Genomic DNA, 19,190 nt, shown 5'->3' on the forward strand with positions numbered 1-19,190 from the left:
CTTTCTACACACCCGGACAATAGATCAAGCAGCCCCGATTCATCCCACAAAACTCCGGTCACATTATAAAAAAACAAAAACAAATGCCTTTCCCCCTCCCTTCCTGAAAACAGGACGGGAGGGGTGCATTATGTAGAATAGTCTCTGTAAACGTAATGGCGGTGCCCATGCGAGCGTACATACAACTCCAGTCAACAGAATCACACTGCATAACATCCGATCGGCTTGCCTCCACCTCTCCTCCTGTTTCCCCCTCCCCTCCCCTCCTGTTTGTTTCAAGGGAGGGGAGGGCGTCTTGTGTGTAGTCTGTTGGAACATGGCGGCTCCCATGGACAGATTCATGTCTCCTTTCCTTCTGCATACTCAAACAAACAAGAAAACTATCACGGATTGTATCGTCCCTCTGCGAACTCGGCGAGGGACGGTTATTTTTTTATGATGATGATCAACATTCAACGGTCAGATGGAACAATGCAAATATGCGCTGTTGTGTTACTGGAGGGGCACAGCAACACTGTACCGTCCCTCTGCGAGTTGGAACGATACACAGTGACAGCCACGTACTGTACATAGATGGATAAATAATGACAACGCGTCTTTGCATCGTTTGATCTGCCCGCCTGGTGTCTGCCCGATCCATCATCATCATCATCATCATCATCATCATCATCATAAAAAATAAACAAATCAGTAGTAACGTAGCCCCAACATGTTCCCTCAGTCCCTATGCTCATTCTGTAGCTCATACAAAAGCCAATTACAGACGAAGGGTAGATGGGATCAATGTGTACTCTTTTCCTTGTAAAAGTAGACATTCAGGGCTTTCATTCAGTGTATAGTATATATTTGTATTTTTACGTTACTTTTGCACGTTACTACAAAAGCAGGTGTTACATGAAGGTAAATATCTCCAATTTTAACATATTAAGCATATTAAGCTTTCTTTTGAGGTATGCGGTGTGCTTCTCGCTATAAGAGAACATTTGCTGTCGGCCTTGGAAAAAGTTGGTCGTCCAATGCTATCAGCATTAGCATCACAGGTTCCATGGCTGAGGGAATCCTTAGCAAGCTAAGTGTTAACTGGCTGAGCCACCAGGCAAACCAGTATAATTCTGTATGTGTGCCTGTTTGTGTGTGCATTACCATACAGAAAACAAGTGGATTCAAGACCTTTATTATCTTACTGATTTTTACTGCTTATCTGCTGTAGGAATTTAGCAAATTCACAATAAGTATAATACAGTATACATGTATTAGTAAATACAAGGAACATTTAGTATTTCCCGGTTCTGTACAAGTTAGTCCTGGTGGATCATATCAGTCGGTTTGAGCTACCAGGGCTATATCATACATTATCACTCCTGTCCTCATAGCACCCCCGTAACCCACCCCTGCTTATTTGATTACATGATTTTTTCAAGTGCAATGTCTTCACTCTCCACCTTCAGTTGAATCAACTGAACATCGTTATCTTGTCAACAAATGTACATAACATAATTTCTCTAAAAGTAAGTAAATACTGTCTGGGGTGAAAAAACAACAACAACTAAAATATTCAGTCACAGTTTTCTGACTGGGAGATAACCTTGAGGATGTACTTTTTGGTAGCATTTAAATGAACGTCCTATTAACAAACATTAATTATTGTAAACTGAATTAAAGTATTAATTAAGGTTTAATAACTTTCTTGTGAGTAGTTAATTAATTATTACAAGGCATCTTGTTTATTAATGTTTGTTATAGGACCTTAATTTCAAGTGCTACCTGCTGTATTTCTTTCTTCTGTAAAACAACAAAAAACGGTCCTAAAGACCAGACCGCACCAATACAACTAGTCCCAACTCCTTGCAACAAATCAGTTTTAAGGCCAGTCGACTCCTTGCAACTTAATGGTTGCAAGGAGTTGCATTGGTGTGGACTGGTGTTAAGGGTCCAAGTCATATACAGTAGAATGTCATATGGTCATGACTTAACAGTCCACATCCGTTGTGTCAAACTGCTCTTTGCTGTCGAAAAGAATAGAAAGAAATAGGATTTGATGACCTTGCTGTCACGTGCCCTCTGTCCTCCCAAGTGGTTGAGTTAATAGGTCATGATTATATCACATTGTGACACAAAGACAGTTTGTAGTGGCCTCATGTGTCATGTTTGTAAGGCCCTCGCTCCAGAGCCTTCTCTCCCATATTAGTGACAGCAGGACATCTTGCTGGTGCAATTTTTCAGTGCATTCAAGACGATTGAGAACTTCAACTTACATCTTAATTCAAACTAATGACTTTGGAAGACTGAGCTCCTTGCCGTCATAAAAATAGCATCTAGACTGTGTACTAACTATGTCTATTTATATAAACATATTCATATTATGTACAGTATATGACTGTTGGTACGCATTAAAACCAGCAGCTAATACATTTAGTTTGTTTGTTTGTGTCTCTGTCTTAGTGTTACAAACATGCTGCATAGCACTCAAACCCCAGTGTTATTATTCTATTGAGTGGCTATTTGACTGTTTTTTCCAGTTAAAAGACTGGACTCTCTCAGTTCTGAATAGTCTTGAATACAGCTCTTCCTGCATGTGTGCCTCCTCCACACCTCAATCACCCACAGCCGCTGATGCACTTGACACTATGGTGAATGGAGTTATTTTAATTGCACCAAGCTCATCCTCAGTAATGAAACTTCCCTCCGTTTTTATACCCTTCTAACCTTTTGCAAACCAGGACATTGTAGTAAAGTCCCAAGTCACAGGTATAATAGTATAACAAACATTCAAGGCTCAAAAAAATATAAACTGAAGAAAGAAATATTCACAGATAATACAAAAGCAACTGAACACAGTAAAAATAAAAACATCATTGAACGCCTGAAAAAGTCCCAGGCACTTGTGATGCAGAGTAATGTGACACATTACTTAAAAAAAACGTTTAAGTGCTACAATCTAGCTCTGTAGAAACAAAACTGAAACGAATAATACCATTTACAATTGTTATAATGATACAACCATTAAAACAAATAAAGAAAAAAAAAAACTTAAAAGGATAGAGTTGAAAACAAACACCTTCATTCATTGTTATGCTACTGCCCCAAGCTAAGTAGACTAATAGTACACATTGTACTCGGGACTACCAGATAAAATGATATAGCCTTGGACGGTGACATACAGTAAATTAGTTCAATGTAATAAAATATTTCTAACTTCAAATGTTTGCACAGAAAGCAGACAACATGGAAAGAAATAGAAAATAGGAATATACATCTGTTAATACATACTAAGGGGGAAGAAAGGTTGGTCCTCGATGCCTGGCATGGCATAAGTTATAATGTTATAATAGTTGCAATGTTGATTGAGCATGCATTGGCATTTTAACGCAAATATGTGCAACACAACACAATGTAACAACCAGCAATAAATAAGAGAATGCATGCTTACACTCAAGTGGTTTTAACAATACAGATTGTTCGACCATCTGGTTCGAAGTATCACTTAAACATTTAAGTTAGCCGTAAAAAAACAACACAAAAAAAACTTTGAATTTCTAATTCACTCTTTCCCTTGGTTTGAATACATCCTACATCCCTTGACTCCTCTCTTGTGACTTGCCTTTCATTCAGAGGTCATTGTTGGGAACAATGTGGAAACTAGACACCCGTTGCTTTTTCTCGAACCCGCTTCCCTCTCTCATTCATCTGTCTGAAGGATTGTCAGTCGCAAAATCACTGCCTGGATTAATTGCCCTCTCCATAAGGCAGTGTGTCTACCTGAGCAACTGCACAGAAAAACTATGAGTGTTTAACTGTGAAAGTGTATGTGCACACTCTCAGAGATAAATTAGCACTCTTCTTTTGCCGTGTAAAAACATAACATCTAGATTGTCCACACCTCAACTAAAAATAAAGAGACTTGACGTATAAAAGCAACATATAATCAGTCACAGAGCCACTCAAGATACCCTGAGAAATTACCGGTAAGCAAATAAAACAAAACAACAACAAAACAAACCCTGGCATTTTGTTCCACATCCATGACACAGTATAGATGACATGTATGCTTTTACTGTGTGTGTTTTGAAAACCTTTTAGAGCACTGGTTGAGCATGAGATGTTACAGTAGCTACTACTGTATATATTGTTGACTTGACTACTTAGGTAGCACTTCACCACCCAGAACACACCTTGCAAATAATATGTTTTCAACAAGCCCCCTGTTATCTTTACACTGGCTTTTAAGCATATGATGAAACAGTATATGGTCCCTTGTTAGAATACTCTTTAATATGGTTGTCTTCCTTGAGTGAAGTTCTGTGTGTCTTAATATGCGCATGAGCGTGTTTATGCATTCATAAAATGCATTTAGAGTGTATGCCTGTGTACAGTACATGCATGCATGGTTACATACCTCTGTGTGTGTGTGTGTGTGTGTGTGTGTGTGTGTGTGTGTGTGTGTGTGTGTGTGTGCACGCGCACTCATGTGTGCATATATGTCTGTCTATGTACAGATACGCGGTTGTTACTGAGTGAGTTTTGGATTCCATGTCCTTGTCTATATGGGTCAGAGTAAGGGCCCCTGTGTAGGAGCTCCTGTGTTATGTAGATAAGCCTGAGCACATAGAATGGAGTCGAGTTGCCTTAGTCTTAATGACCTGCCACACAGACCACCTAGTTGGCAAAATCCAGTTAGCAGTTCATATAGCACTTGCCGGGGAAGAAAGGCATTGGTGACAGTAATTGTTTTAAAACAGTGTTGAATAGCTGGATTTGTGGATTAACGGGTTCACCCGAAACAGAGCATGTGTGTGTGTGTGTGGGGGGGGGGGGGGGGTCTGGACGGTCACAGGCTTATATCCCAACAGTCAGTATGAGTCCATCGACTTTGAACATGTGTTCTTGAACAAACACACTTTGTTGTTCCGTCATCCTAAGTCACTCTGGAATCCAGACTGAAGTGTCAGTTAAATAACTCAAGAAACATTCAAAAATAACGATGAAGATCCGGATCCTTGGATAGCATTTTGGTAATGAATGAAGCATCCTTGTGTAAATTGTTACAGTGATAGAAGTTGTCTTCTAGTGGTAAACAGTTAGTACAGGCACACACAAGCCACAACTTAAGAAGTCTTGAGAAGTATACTCTTTGGTCATGTACAACAGAATGAATGCAATTAAATATGGGCACGTGTTTGTGTGTGTTTGTTGGAGAAGCAAGAATGGTGAACTGAAGAAAATCGACGATCAAATTATAAACAAAAAAAGGACGGAGCAATGTTCAATGATTTCAGTTAATAGAGAGCAAAATCATTCTTTGTTTGATTGCTCATTGTTACCTCAGGGGGAGTATTTTGTAAGTCAGAGAATGATAAATTGGGTGTGAAGCCCAGTTGAACATCCAAGCTCACACTGGAATGATTACAGGACCATCTCAGACCTCTCAGTTGGTTGGTGTTGACAGAGACATTTGTTTTTGTGTTTTGCCATGGTTTGAATTTACACTGGAAACCAATGGCTGTCATCACATCCTAATGATAAGCCTGGAGTAAAGGCATTGGGAATGAGTTCAGTTAAGCACTGGATGTGACTAGGTGGGAATTCGTAGCATTGGTCTAATTTCTCACATCATGCCCTAGTTTTATCCCTTGCTTAATGTTCACATGGAACGATGTTGTTTGTCATTATCGTAGCTGACGACTAAATGACGGAAGAGCTTAGTCATCGAATAGTTAGTAACTTGTCAAAATTATCTGCAGTGAGGCGAGTGAAGTTAGACATAAGTCTCCCTCGCTTGCAACGAATCACACTACAGATGTGGCAGTGGGCTTTGCTGTGCTGGGACTGAGCACCAGACTCTGGGCAATGTCATCACGGTTGATCTTGCGCAGTGCCGTGCACAGCGTGTCCATGCTGGCGCAGTCCTTGCTCGCCCAGTCGGAGAGCAGCGCACGCACCGGATGCTCCTCCTGCCGGAAGGTGGCGATCCGCTCGTCCTCGTAGCCCAGGAGGCCTGCCAGGTTGCACCAGTCGCTGTCTTCCATGTGGTCGGGCGTGTCTCCATCACAGCCCCTGTATAGGAGCTTCTCTACCACCTCTCTGGTGTGGAGAGGAAGGAGGAGGCATGGCTCCTCATCTACAGTCACCACTGCAGGGAAATGAAAGGGGACAAAACAACTGTAATCTTTCAGTTTTATTTTATTTATTTGCTGCCAGTTCTCCATGTGTACTTTGGACCCTGACTCCCTGTCACTGCCAATCGCCTCACTGATGGTATGGGGATGGTGCAGACTAGTGGTTCATAAACCACACATTATTTAAATAATAGAGGGTATGCGCATGCATAAAGTCAATGGCAGATTGAGTGTCAAATCGAGTGGAAAAGTGAGTGACAAAGTGAATTTAAGGTTGATTAAAGTCATTTCATGCAATCAAATAGGACTTTTCTGTTTGGATGTATGGGCTGTCAAGACCAGAAAGTATTTTTTTGCCACTCAATAGGCATTCCCCCATAACTTCCGGTTATGATGATGATGTCACACACATACTATAAAAAAGGTATGAATATTTTATATTATTTACTATACCAGCAGTTTGTGCACACTGAGACAAACTTCAGTCCACACCCTAATAAAAATATATATTACGTTTATTAACCTCTTTTAACCTAGTGTAAGGAATTTGGGCATGGCATTATAGGCGGAACTTGAAGATAGAACTATTTTAATTATTTATTTATTCAATTACCGGTATTTATCCAAAACATAATTTGTATTTGTATTCAGCTCACAGCATGTCACGTGTGCCTTGGGCACAAAAAGTGTGAGAACCACTGGTGTAGACCACCACTGACCACATGCCTCCTCTGCTAAACAGAGGAGAACGTAAGTCAAGCAGGGGTTCCAGGTATCCCGCTGCTATCCCCCTGGATGCCATCCCCACTGAACAGGCCCCTCCAGCCATCAGGAATATAAGCACTCATCAGTTATCCCACCCACAAACGGAACAATAATTATGTTCGTTAGAGCGCCCGGCCAAGCCGAAGGCCCCACTGTATTCATTTGTTTAAAATTCTGAACATACTGTGTTGAAACAGTGCAGTTTCTCTGTTGGAGAAGCTTCGGTATGAACAATTTAAAGAAAATGCGAGGATTGGGTGTGGCCCAAACCCACCACTGACTGACCACATTCAAATTAGAATGACTAGAATTTCGCCCCCCTTCGGGGGGCTCAATCCTAGTGTCGTTGCAGCGCAATATGGGAAGAAGGAAATTGCGGGAATTGACAGACTCCACTTCATGTTTCAGCTGTGGTTTTAAACTCAGTAGTGTGCCCTGCACACAGCGCACACTCGCAATTGCAGCTGGAGGGCGACGCGACACACACACACACACACACACACACACACACACACACACACACACACACACAGAGCGATGTGTGGATAAATCACTGAGATTTGGGAAATGTGTTCAGAAGTACAACGATTAAGCACGCACAGGCAAATGTCAGAAGCATCTGTTTCGGTTTCCAAACAGGAAGTTGTAAATGTGCTTATTAGACGGAGGCAGCGTGATGCTGGCATCTATTGTGATGCCAGCATCACCACATTTCACATAGAAATATAAGCACCCATTTACTCGCTTAGCGGAGACTGTGGGGTGGTAGAGGACATCTCCCCGGACGCGTGGGTATGTCCAGATAGTTGCCTCGCGGAGGCCTCTTTGTCCAGTGTCCATTCTGGGTCTGGAAACGGCACTTTTTTGAGTGTTGACCCCAATAGAAGGTCTGCTGCTCTGAATTTTACACCTCTCCCGCTTAGCGGAGACTGTGGGGTGGTAGAGGACATCTCCCCGGACGCGTGGGTATGTCCAGATAGTTGCCTCGCGGAGCCGTCTTTTGTCCAGTGTCCAGTCTGGGTCCGGAAACGGTAATTTATTTTGCATTGACCCCAGTAGAAGCTCTGCTGCTCTGAATTTTACACCTCTCTCGCTTAGCGGAGACTGTGGGGTGGTAGAGGACATCTCCCCGGACGCGTGGGTATGTCCAGATAGTTTCCTCGCGGAGGCCTCTTTGTCCAGTGTCCATTCTGGGTCTGGAAACGGCACTTTTTTGAGTGTTGACCCCAATAGAAGGTCTGCTGCTCTGAATTTTACACCTCTCCCGCTTAGCGGAGACTGTGGGGTGGTAGAGGACATCTCCCCGGACGCGTGGGTATGTCCAGATAGTTGCCTCGCGGAGGCCTCTTTGTCCAGTGTCCATTCTGGGTCCGGAAACGGTACATTTTTTTGCATTGACCCCAGTAGAAGCTCTGCTGCTGTGAATTTTACACCTCTCCCGCTTAGCGGAGACTGTGGGGTGGTAGAGGACATCTTCCCAAACGCGTGGGTATGTCCAGATAGTTGCCTGGCGGAGCCGTCTTTTGTCCAGTGTCCACTTTATAAAGTCCATGCACTCCAGTGAATAGCATTTATCCATTTAGATAACTTTTTTATGTTATTTAATTACTTATTTTTACACAGAAACATAATGTGTGTCTTTACAATAACTGTAATGTAATAATAATACTAATAATGTAATGTAAAAATTATTTAATTAACGAATTAAATAATCGTATTTTATTCTGAAAGCAACCGGATGTCTTAAATCTGCTAGCTGTCAGACCGGAAGTTCTAAATTTGCTCATAAGACGGAGCCTTAGACGGAGCCAACTCGCAGGCAGTGCGAGAGGCTGGTTACAGGATTCTATAGGTCAGCCGTTTTGGTGTGACACACACGGCTTCCACATTTAGCTTCATACTGGGTGAAAGTGTCCTTCCAAAAATTATTATTTCGCTCGAAATTCTTATTCACAATGACATCGAGTTGAGGTGTTTGTGTTTTAGGGTAATTGTTGCATAAGCGCTATTTCGCACTATTTCTCCCTCCCCTCCCCTGTGTCTGAAGCAGCTAGCATGGAAGCTATATGGATTATGGAAGCTTTCCCTCCGATTGCACACAACCATGCCGTTATCCACGCGTCCATCCGATTGCTTTTAATGTAAATGTCCCATCCACTGAGCAATAGCGATATAAGCGCCTTATTCATTCATTCGATTCATTTGGGTGTGGGGCTGTGCAGTGCTGTGGGCAGCCTTTCTGACGGAGGCTCGGAGCTGCTGCTGCTGACGCTGTTCGAGTCGCATGGAGCAGTATAGAGTAGGCGTGGCGCAGCATTAGAAGGGCGCAGCAAATGCACGACATTGAGGGGTAGAAACCATCCCGGTCGCGTGGTTCATCTAACGCGTGTGTCACTGTGAAGGACTGGCCCCAATAAGTGAACGTAGTTGGCGTAGTAGACGCCAACATGACGATTCTGACGTAGGCTGGTGATGTTGAGCAACAATGGCGTGGTTGACAAAAGTAATATTTATTCAGTAATTAAGACATTTCTTTCAATGAAATGTAGCCTATATGTATTCTGGGAGTGTGCCGAATTTATTTTGCATATAGAGATGTGTGGTGAAAGTGTGGTTGGGTCGGAGAAAGCTGTTGGATAAACGGCCATGTGCTTATGTACCCCTGTCTATTAGGGTAGCAGGATTATTATGATTATTATTATTAGTATTGTTATTGTGATTATTACATGGATTATTGTTGTGATGTGAGCTTGTGGCTGACTCACTATCTAGAAAATAAAAACATGGCACTTCATTTAAAATAGGTTACAGACCCCTGTTATATGCGCTTGTTTTGGGATTCTTTTTAAAGACCTATTTACTTGTTTCTATGAGACATGGCAACGCCAACAGCGCAGCGAAAGGCATCCACGTCTTTCTCTTGTGAAATGCTGAGATTAGAAACGACCATAATTATTTCATTTCTCAACCTTAAAAAAAAAATAAAGACATCTCCATAATCCTTGGGAAGTGTGTGTAGCAAAAGTAGTCGGCATTGTCATGGTTGAAAGTATTCATGCAACACTGACGCTGTAAGCTGTGTGATGCTAACGCGCTAACACCGTTAGCATGGTCTGTGTTGGTCAAAGGAGAAAGGATAGATATGAAACTACTGGCCAAAGTGTCATACAAAACACAACACCTAAAATCGGAATGTGATGGTGACCTATTGAGCACAAACAGACAATCATGATTTGCTTGCTGGACCTATAATTAATTTATGTGCATTACATTTCCACCTCGCACATATAAATCAAAAGCAAGATGGATGCTAACGCGCTAACACCGTTAGCATGTTCTGTGTTGGTCGGAAAAAGGATAGATATGAAACTACTGGCCCAAATAAATGTCATAGAAAACACAACACCTAAAATCGGAATGTGATGGTGACCTATTGAGCACAAACAGACAATCATGATTTGCTTGCTGGACCTATAATGAATTTATGTGCATTACATTTCAACCTCGCACATATAAATCAAGCCACAGTGCAGTCAGAGAGTAGTTCACAGGTCACACACAGGAGCAGTGAAAGGGGGAGGGGACTTGGGATGGCAGTGTAGAGTAGGCACGACATTGAGGGGTAGAAACCATCCCGGTCGCGTGGTTGATCTAACGCGTGTGTCACTGTGAAGGACTGGCCCCATTAAGTGAACGTAGTTGGCGTAGTAGACGCCAACATGACGATTCTGACGTAGGCTGTTGAGGTTGAGCAAGAATAGCGTGTTTCAGAAAAGTAATATTTAAACAGTAAAGAAGACATTTTTGGCGAATGCAATGTAGTCTATGTCTTTTGTGGGAGTGTGCAGGTTTTATTTTGCATAGAGAGATGTGTGGTGGAAGTGTGGCTTGGTCGGAGATAGAGCACGAATGAACGGCCAGGTGCTCATGTACCCCTGTCTATTAGGGTAGCAGGATGAGGAAGACAGAGTACTTCATGGCATCTCACATTTCCTCATGCCTTCACAAGTTCTCCTCATGCCTTCTGTTGTTGTTGTGTCCTTTTCATTCCAATTCCCTGTGCACGTAGTGTACATCTTTAGAAAGGAGGATGCAATAACTATGGAATCATGTGTCTCAGGGAAGCCTCATAACATGAGGCTTTAAAGGCCTCAAAATTCTCACAAACTGGTTTGACAGGGCAGGACTCCAAACGAGTGCATGCAGCCAACAAACACATTGTTGCACTGTCAGGAGTTGTTACCGTTGCCTGTTTGATAGGTTGTATTCAAAGTGTTGACAAGACACCTCATTCCTGCAGGGAAATAGTTTCCTGTCAACTGACACGGTGGGGCCGCTTAGGGTGCTGATAATGTGTACATATAGTATCCAAAAAAGGAAATAAAACAATATTCATGTTTTGGTTTAAATGTTAAATGTTAAAATGTAGAGGGGCGCTGGAGCTCAGGTTATACCAAAATGCCAGCCTTATTATTATGACATGCTGTACTATAATACCTTTACCGTGGAATTTTGGGGAATTTCCCCTGTGCCACTGTGCAATTCAAAGTGGTTAATTTGTGCTGTGGCAAGACAATAGAATACCTGCAATACAGTTGTCATAATTGTTTAATTAATGGTAAGCTGTCTACTATGCAGTGCTCATGGAAACAATTTATTTCTATGCGTTGAGGAAATAACTTCAGTGACATTATGACACACTGCTAGTGCTATACCTGTCTGTGCCTGGGTCTGTCCCTGTTGCTCCTGTAGGCTTTGGCCGTCCACAGATATGCCACTGTCACTGTGCAGCTTCTCGGCCTCAGGTGATGGCGTCTGGTTCTGATTGGCTGTACAGTTGTTGGCGCCCTGTTTATTTTGCTTACAGCTGTTCCATCTGGACAAAAAGAAAAGAAAAGCGATATCCTGATACCGAGATATATTCTGAGAGATATTCTTGAGATATGGTGATCACACTAGCGGTGATAAAGCAACTGGCTACAATTCAACGGAAGCCAGCGACATGAAGCTACAAACTGACAGCCAACACTTGTCTCTACATGACACGTGCCACACAAAAAGTTGAGCTGGATTCAACTTTTTTTCAGCGATCATGTGACACGGTGAAGCATCAAACCATCATGTTTTTGTTTCACAATTTCCACTCCCCTTCCCGCTCCCCACAATTCCTGCTCTGTTCCCGTAAAAGGAAGAAGAAAACATTCTTGCTGTAACCAGTTCTCAGTGCTATTTACAGAAGGAGTGAGTGCATTCTCCAGCACCGGCGATCAGACGGTGCCGGGGATTATGACACTCCACTGGCGCTCCGTACCGCAGCAGTGTTGGTCCGTTCGGCAGCCGCCCGTCCAGATGCTGCCGATAACAGCCACACAGCTGCCGGGGTGAGGAGCGGCACCTGCCAGGGAAAGTGGGGGGATTAGGACACTCCACTGCCGCTCCGCTCCACGGCAGTGTCGGTCCGTTCGGCAGCCGATACCGCAACTGCCGTTAACAGCCGCGGCTCCTGACATGTGCTGCCGGTTAAAAATAAGCTGTGGCTTCCCTGTGAGGTTAGGGTCTGGGGTAGGGTGTTGGACTGCTGCCGCCGGTGCCAGAAGATGCACTCACTCTCTCTCGCTATTTAACCCTACCCTTTTCATATACAGTACGCGGTGAGGCTTGAGATACGTCTGGACAGCAATGGAGCTGGCAACGCTTGGTCGTTTTGTTTGCCACTAGTGTGAACTACATGAAAAAAGTTATAGAATTGTAAATATAAATAATAACAATTTTTGGTCATTGTTGCGATTTTCTCTCTCTGTTGAGACAATGGATATACAACTCACAGATGGTATCTTTAATCTCCCTAATTTATAATGCACTCAAAATGGTCTAGCTGAAGTAGAAACAACTGAAACATTGAAAACAAATGTGTCTGATCTATTTGATATTCAGTCAATTTAATAGTCCACACTTGCACCGGCTGTCTTCATGCTAACTCAACCTGCCAATCTGCCAATTTGAATGCCAGTGGTTGATGGGTTGTTGGCCACACACAGCATGTTCTAGCAAACAACAAGTTGAACTCTAAACGAGTAGCAGCAAATCAGCATTCAGACATAAACTTGTGACCATTTAGCTATCACCTCCCAGATCTTATTACAAAAGATTTAATTTCTAGTAAATACATTATTTGGATTGGTGGAGAATGTACAGTAGAGAATCCATAATTCAGTATGACTGATTCTGATTGAGTTCACAATACAAATACTCCATTGTATGACAGTGTCACACATTGAAAATAGAAGATCAAGATCAAGTTCAACGCATCATGATACGATGAATTGTGAGCTTGTAGATCAGATATTTTCAGACGTGGTCACATCATGTGTTTAACGTTCAATGTTGTAGTCTATTTGGTGACACAAGCGGTAGTCTGTGTCTGTTTGAAATGAAACAGTCACAGCTTCTCCAGCGCAAACACACATGTTTTGAGCTGCGGGCCTCCATTCTGCTCCACCAGATCAGAAACATCCAACAGTAGCATACTGTATGAAGTCGGTGCATACGTGTGCAAATGTCTCAAGTACTTTTAAGCGTCTCAAAACTTAAAAGTACTTAAAAGAGCATAGGAGGCTTTGACAAGAGTACAAACTATCAATGAAGGTTTTTGTTGAATATGTTTCCCTAATGTTGCCATTAATAGAAAAGAAAACATGGGGTGTGGTAGGTGACCAGATAGTGTGACAACCACACAATTGCAACATCCTGTATCTCTATTACACTATGTAAATAAAAGCAAAAAATGTCGTTTTGAGTGATGACAGCCAAGTCAGGCATTCTTGCTATTCTCCTCATACAATAATGGGTGTCCAAGTTATGCTCAATGAACAATCAACATCAACCTGAATATTTAAAGACTGCTGTGACATTTTAATATTGTTTGTTTGTTTTGATGCCCCTGTATGTTTGTGGACCAACAGTATAGTCTAGCAGTACAACATTGTTAGATGTTAAATATTAAAACGTGAGTAGAAGCTGCATGTAAACGTTTAAAGGAACATGAAACTGGATGCACCAATAGTGGATAATACAGGCTATAGTTCGATCCCCAGGACCAGAGGGAAAGACTCGTGCTCTCACTCAGAAAAAGGACAGATGATTTCATTAAATATGAAACAGCTGAATTTCTAAATAAGATTGGCTTTGCTTGCTCATGAATTTGTCATTTCTTGAAAATCCCATGCCAGTTTCTCACTGTTGATTCCGTTTTTCTGTCATACATGTTTAACCCACTGTACCTATTTTTAAGAAACAAAACTTAGTTCCCGACCCAATTATTACAGCTGCAGAACTAAAGGATAACAAACTAATGCATCTAAACCAATTACATTTACACATTTTCTAAAGCTTTTAAAAAACCAAACTATCCCTTGAATCTGGTAATAACTCATCTTCTAGAGTCTAGACTCTACATCCATCATCTTCCTCACCTTTTGAAGATGATGAAGGCCACCAGGCCAACTACCACAGCTGCGAGAATGGAGCAGTAGATGGGGATGAGTTTATCATTCAGACCCTGGTAGATCAATTTGGGGGAGTCGCCGTCGGTCGTGGTGGGAGTGCTGTCTGTGGGGCCATCTGGTGGAGGGGCGTCTGGCGGAAGGTCGTCATAGCAGAACAAGCAAGGCTCCCCAGAGGGGGTGGGGGCAGGAGGAGTGTTCAGGCCTGAGACAGAGTAAATGAGGAGAATAAGTTTTTATCAACAAAATACACAAAACAGGTGTATCAGTGAACATATCGGTATTATGTTAATGTCTTGTCAAATGACACTTACGATCTTTGATGATACATTGTCATTTGTCAACCAGATCTCTAACTACAAACCTTGCTTGCCTAAGTATAATACCTGAAGCATACTGTGCCAGAACAGGTAAATACTGTACCTGTTCTGGCACAGTATCAGTGGGAAGTGGGAAGAAGAATATCAGTGGGAAGAATCTAAAACACAACTAGCAATGTTTTGAGACTTGAGAAAAACTTTTACCAATAACAATTTAGCTATTCCATTAATGCTCTTTTTCTACACTTACACTGTACCTGTCTGTACCTGGATGCTCTTTACTACAAACACAGTCTTCTTTTTTATGGCTATTAAGCAGCAGAGAGGTACTGTACAGTAAATGCTATCCCCAAGTAGCTCAGCAAAGGCAGAAAGGATGTCATGTACTTCTTTCACCAGCGGGTGAACTGTTAGTCAAACACTACTACCCCCCTCGCCAACAATTTGGCCCCTCTTTCAGTAGCAGATGGAGAACCATACTGTGTATTCTCTGATACCCTGCCTATGGGGAGATCTTGGGACCTTAAGCGGTGGTTGGACCCCAAGGGTAGAAAAGGTGGGCATGAGAGTCATACATAATTTCATTAGGCCTGACAGACTGACCACCCTGCAGCTAATAAGACACCCCACCCCCATCTTGTCTTTCCCCACACTTCTACTGCTTATGTACCTCAACGAGTCCATTTTCAAAACCCACTAGAGGATGGGCCACCTTAACCACAAACACACATTATACACTGCATAATGTATGCTGTATACACACACACAAACACACACACTCAATCTTACATCAGGTCATTTTCCATACTCCCTGTGGAGTCATTAACAGGGGTAAGAGCCCGGTTGTCCATCCACTCTTTGCCCACTCTACCCAACCATTACCGCCAAGCAGACATGTTCCCCGTTCGGCTTGGATGTGGAAACCTATCCCTGCCTGTCATTTACTTACAGTTACTCACATCATCAACAGGAAATCTTCCTGTTAGGCTCAGAGGGCTCTAAATACCTCAAGAGAGCTGCTGCGCATGAGGCATCCATTTTTCACTCGTGTGGTGAAACATTTATAGCGGGACCTTGCTTAGACAAGTTGCTGTTGTCAGGGGCTTTTATCTAAAGGAGTTTTGATGAGATGTACTTTAAAACTGACTCACTGTGCCCATGTCAATTACCAGCCATTCTTTATTAAGTTATTATACTGGGTGGACATCATTTGTAATCCATATACTGCACAGGCATTGATCTTTCTAGATGTTTTACCAACCATACTACTTGAGGCCGGTGTTGTATTACCCTTTGCACGAAGAGGAAAGATGGTGCACTGTAGTTAACTTATAAGCTTATTGAGAATGTGAAGTTAGGTACGCCTGCACATAAACCGCTATAGTCAGCAGTGATTGATGTTTTGAGCCTCTCTGTCTTTTTAACAACTTGTTTTGAACTGTTTGTTGGATGAAAGGGTGTCCCCAGCTGACACTTTGGGCGACCTTGCCTGTTTGTCTGCACATTTCCATGTGAGTGCGCTCTGCTGTGTCTGTTCTGCCCCCCTGCTGAGTTCAATGAACTGTGATGTGCCGCAGTCAAGTGGTGCTTCCAGCTCATTCAGCAAAACGCTTATTCACAATGGTTGGCTCTGGCAAAGCACGCACGTACTGTACGCATGCACGCACACGTGTGTGTGTGTGTGTGTGTGTGTGTGTGTGTGTGTGTGTGTGTTTACTTTTATGTGCTTACTTTTCTCCATTGTCTTCATCACTAATATACCTGGATTGTTTGATGCTATTCAGTTGTTGTTTTTTTTATTATCTGCTAGCCAGCTAAAATAGTTAAATAAATGACGTCTAAGACATCTGAGTCTGAGATGAACACAACTACTGTATGGATGATGGATCTGATGACTTACTGTAACCGTAGTTTGTGTATGGATGACAGAAAATGGGCCCATTTGCAGCTTGCTCTCTCCTGCTAATGTAATGATATCCAACCCCCCACCACCACCACCCAACCTCGTTACGATCGGCCCACCCACCCACCCACCCGACCAGACCCCTCCCCTCCCTCATCCTGGCTCCTGTGTCTCTTTTTACCCCCTATTTCCATCCCCACCAGAAAGGATACCAGATACCATTCAGTGACAGAGATCTTCTTTGTCCAGCACAAATGCGAGCCCCCCCCCCCCCCTCTCCCCCCAATTCTCTATCAGGATATAACATCTCCTTTTTCTTTTCTTTTTTTTTACATTTGCCGATCTAATTTTCTCACTCCTACACAGTAAAATCCTGGGTGTTAATTTAACTCTGAGAATGTACCCCCTCCCATTTTCACTATTTGTCCTTCATTGTCTTCTTCCTTTGTTTGCAGAAGACTACCTTTTTTTGGTGTATCTCTGCTCTTTCTGGGTTTTTTGTCCATTCAGTCTCAGATAATCAACGTCTATCTCTCTGCCTGCCTGTCTGTCAGGTCTGTCTGTGATGAACATTTAGAGCAGTTTCAAAGTGCTCTGGCTGGTCTCAGAGGGAGTGACCTTCTAATCTAGGACACTGCTGAGCTCAGCTCATTTCCAATGAGCCAAGAGGAGGTTGCTTGAGGTTTCTAGACTCTGGATTAGTTAATCCAACTAATTGATTTAATAGATTATAAAAAATAAACCGATAATTGCTAATTTGATAGAATAATTGCTTAATAATCACTAAGAAAATGATCGACTCGGGTTGTCTGTGACACGCAGGCCAAGTTTGAAGTCGGTCGGAAGGTTCTCAAGATACATAACATAAACTATAGGACGCACAGAGATTTCGTACATTTATTGTTAGATAGTGAATATAGCTGATCTATAAGCTCACAACACGCGTTGCTACATGGGAGATTGTAGAGTTGCTATTTTATCAGTTTTTGACATTTTTATATATTGTTTATTGCTATAATAATGTGTGGTTGTTGTCACAAAATGCCATGTCTCACAGCCCACCGTTTGGGAACCACTGCCTAAAGAGCGTTCCCCATGTCAAACGGTGCAAGTAGTGTACCATTATCATTAGAACATAGTGTATCCTTTTCCGTATATAAGGCAAATGTCAAAATGACAGCTTTGGACTCGATTATAGCTCTTGTCCGCTTGCCATCCAGTAGGTTTTGTTTAAGTATTCTATTCAGTACATTACTGGAATCGTCCTTTTGGTTATATCAGTTAATGACTAATGTATTACTGGATAATATCCGGGCACACTTATGCTTTAAAGTAATGACTAATGTAATGTTGCTAGTAATAACTGAGTCCCTTCTCAGTAGCTTAACGTAATCATATCTTTGTACAGTAGTATGGCTGGTGCACTTAGATGCGTTCAAGTATGTAGGCCTATATATGTAACCCAAACAATCTTTCTGAAATTAAATTAACATAGCAGTGGAATTTACTGCGCGCGCGTGTGTGTGTGTGTGTGTGTGTGTGTGCCATAGGTGTATGCGCCTGCGTGCATGTGTGTTTTGGTTGGGTTGGGTATGTGAGATTTGCAAACGCCACACCTGAGCCAAATCGTGCATTCCAACCGCTTGCAGACTCCAGACAACAGGTGTTACTCCTGTGGTGACGGCCTCGACCGTATGCTTTCAACCTCACTTCACACGTGTGCCATAAGGAGGGGTTTCCAGCACGAGAGGCGTTTCGTTGTTTATTATTACATGTCATTATATTCGTGAGCACTGCCAAAACCGTTGCCCGGGCCTGGTGGGCCATGAGCTGCCCTGGAAGCGTGAAGTATCCTCACCAGTGAGAGTGATGCGTCACACTGTGAGCTTGTAGATCTGGTCTGTTTGCCGCGGGATACCACCGTACGACGAAGTATCAGGCATTAGAGAAGATTTATATATGGTTGAGCACATACAGATGAAGCATGAAAGGATGATTGCGGTTATCACTGACTTGTTACCTTAGTTTTTCTTGATCCCCTTTAGACGTTCACTATTACTGTTCGACTTTTGGTTCACACCCCCATCCCATCCGTGTTTCTCATAATTTATCCCCTCCCTTTTTTCCCATACCTTCTGCCCGAGATCTGGCTCATTTTTCTGCACATGTGCTAGCGTCTGAACACACCCCTATATGTGCGTATATGCACTCGTTTGTGTAGCTGCATGGGTGTGTTCCTTCGTGGGCGTGTCTGTGTGTGCTTGAGTTTTGTGTGCGTATTTGTGTGTGTGTGTGTGTGTGTGTGTGTTTGTGTGTGTGTGGGGGCTGCATGTGTTCCTGCTCTGCGGCAGAAAGTGATCGGCACTCGTAGAGGTCACCCAGAGAAACCTGAGAGTGGAGAGAAGTAACTCCATCGCTTTTATCGACCAGGACACGCTCTCTCTCAGCATCTGTTCTCTCTGTCCATCTCTCTCATGCTCTGCTACTGCAACAGCTCTCCATCCATACACACATATGCTCCATCTTTCTCCCCGCTATTTCTCTGAAGATCTCTGGTACAACAAATCGCATCACGAAACATTGT

The 19,190-nt window shown here is 42.7% G+C and overlaps 1 protein-coding gene across 1 annotated transcript in view; it reads right to left on the minus strand.

The window, feature by feature from the left end:
• Positions 1–1,256: 1,256 nt before the first annotated feature.
• Positions 1,257–19,190, minus strand: part of ngfrb (nerve growth factor receptor b) — a 34,870-nt gene continuing 16,936 nt past the window's right edge. The window contains exons 4-6 of the mRNA XM_080789452.1: positions 14,354–14,588; positions 11,597–11,757; positions 1,257–6,130 (exon numbers count right to left, since the gene is read on the minus strand). Coding sequence (XP_080645578.1) covers positions 5,787–6,130; positions 11,597–11,757; positions 14,354–14,588 — 740 coding nt within the window. The 3' untranslated portion in view covers positions 1,257–5,786. The remainder of the gene's footprint in view (positions 6,131–11,596; positions 11,758–14,353; positions 14,589–19,190) is intronic.

Source organism: Protomyctophum bolini, assembly GCF_963924005.1.
Source record: "Protomyctophum bolini genome assembly, chromosome: 18".
NCBI lineage: Eukaryota > Metazoa > Chordata > Actinopteri > Myctophiformes > Myctophidae > Protomyctophum > Protomyctophum bolini.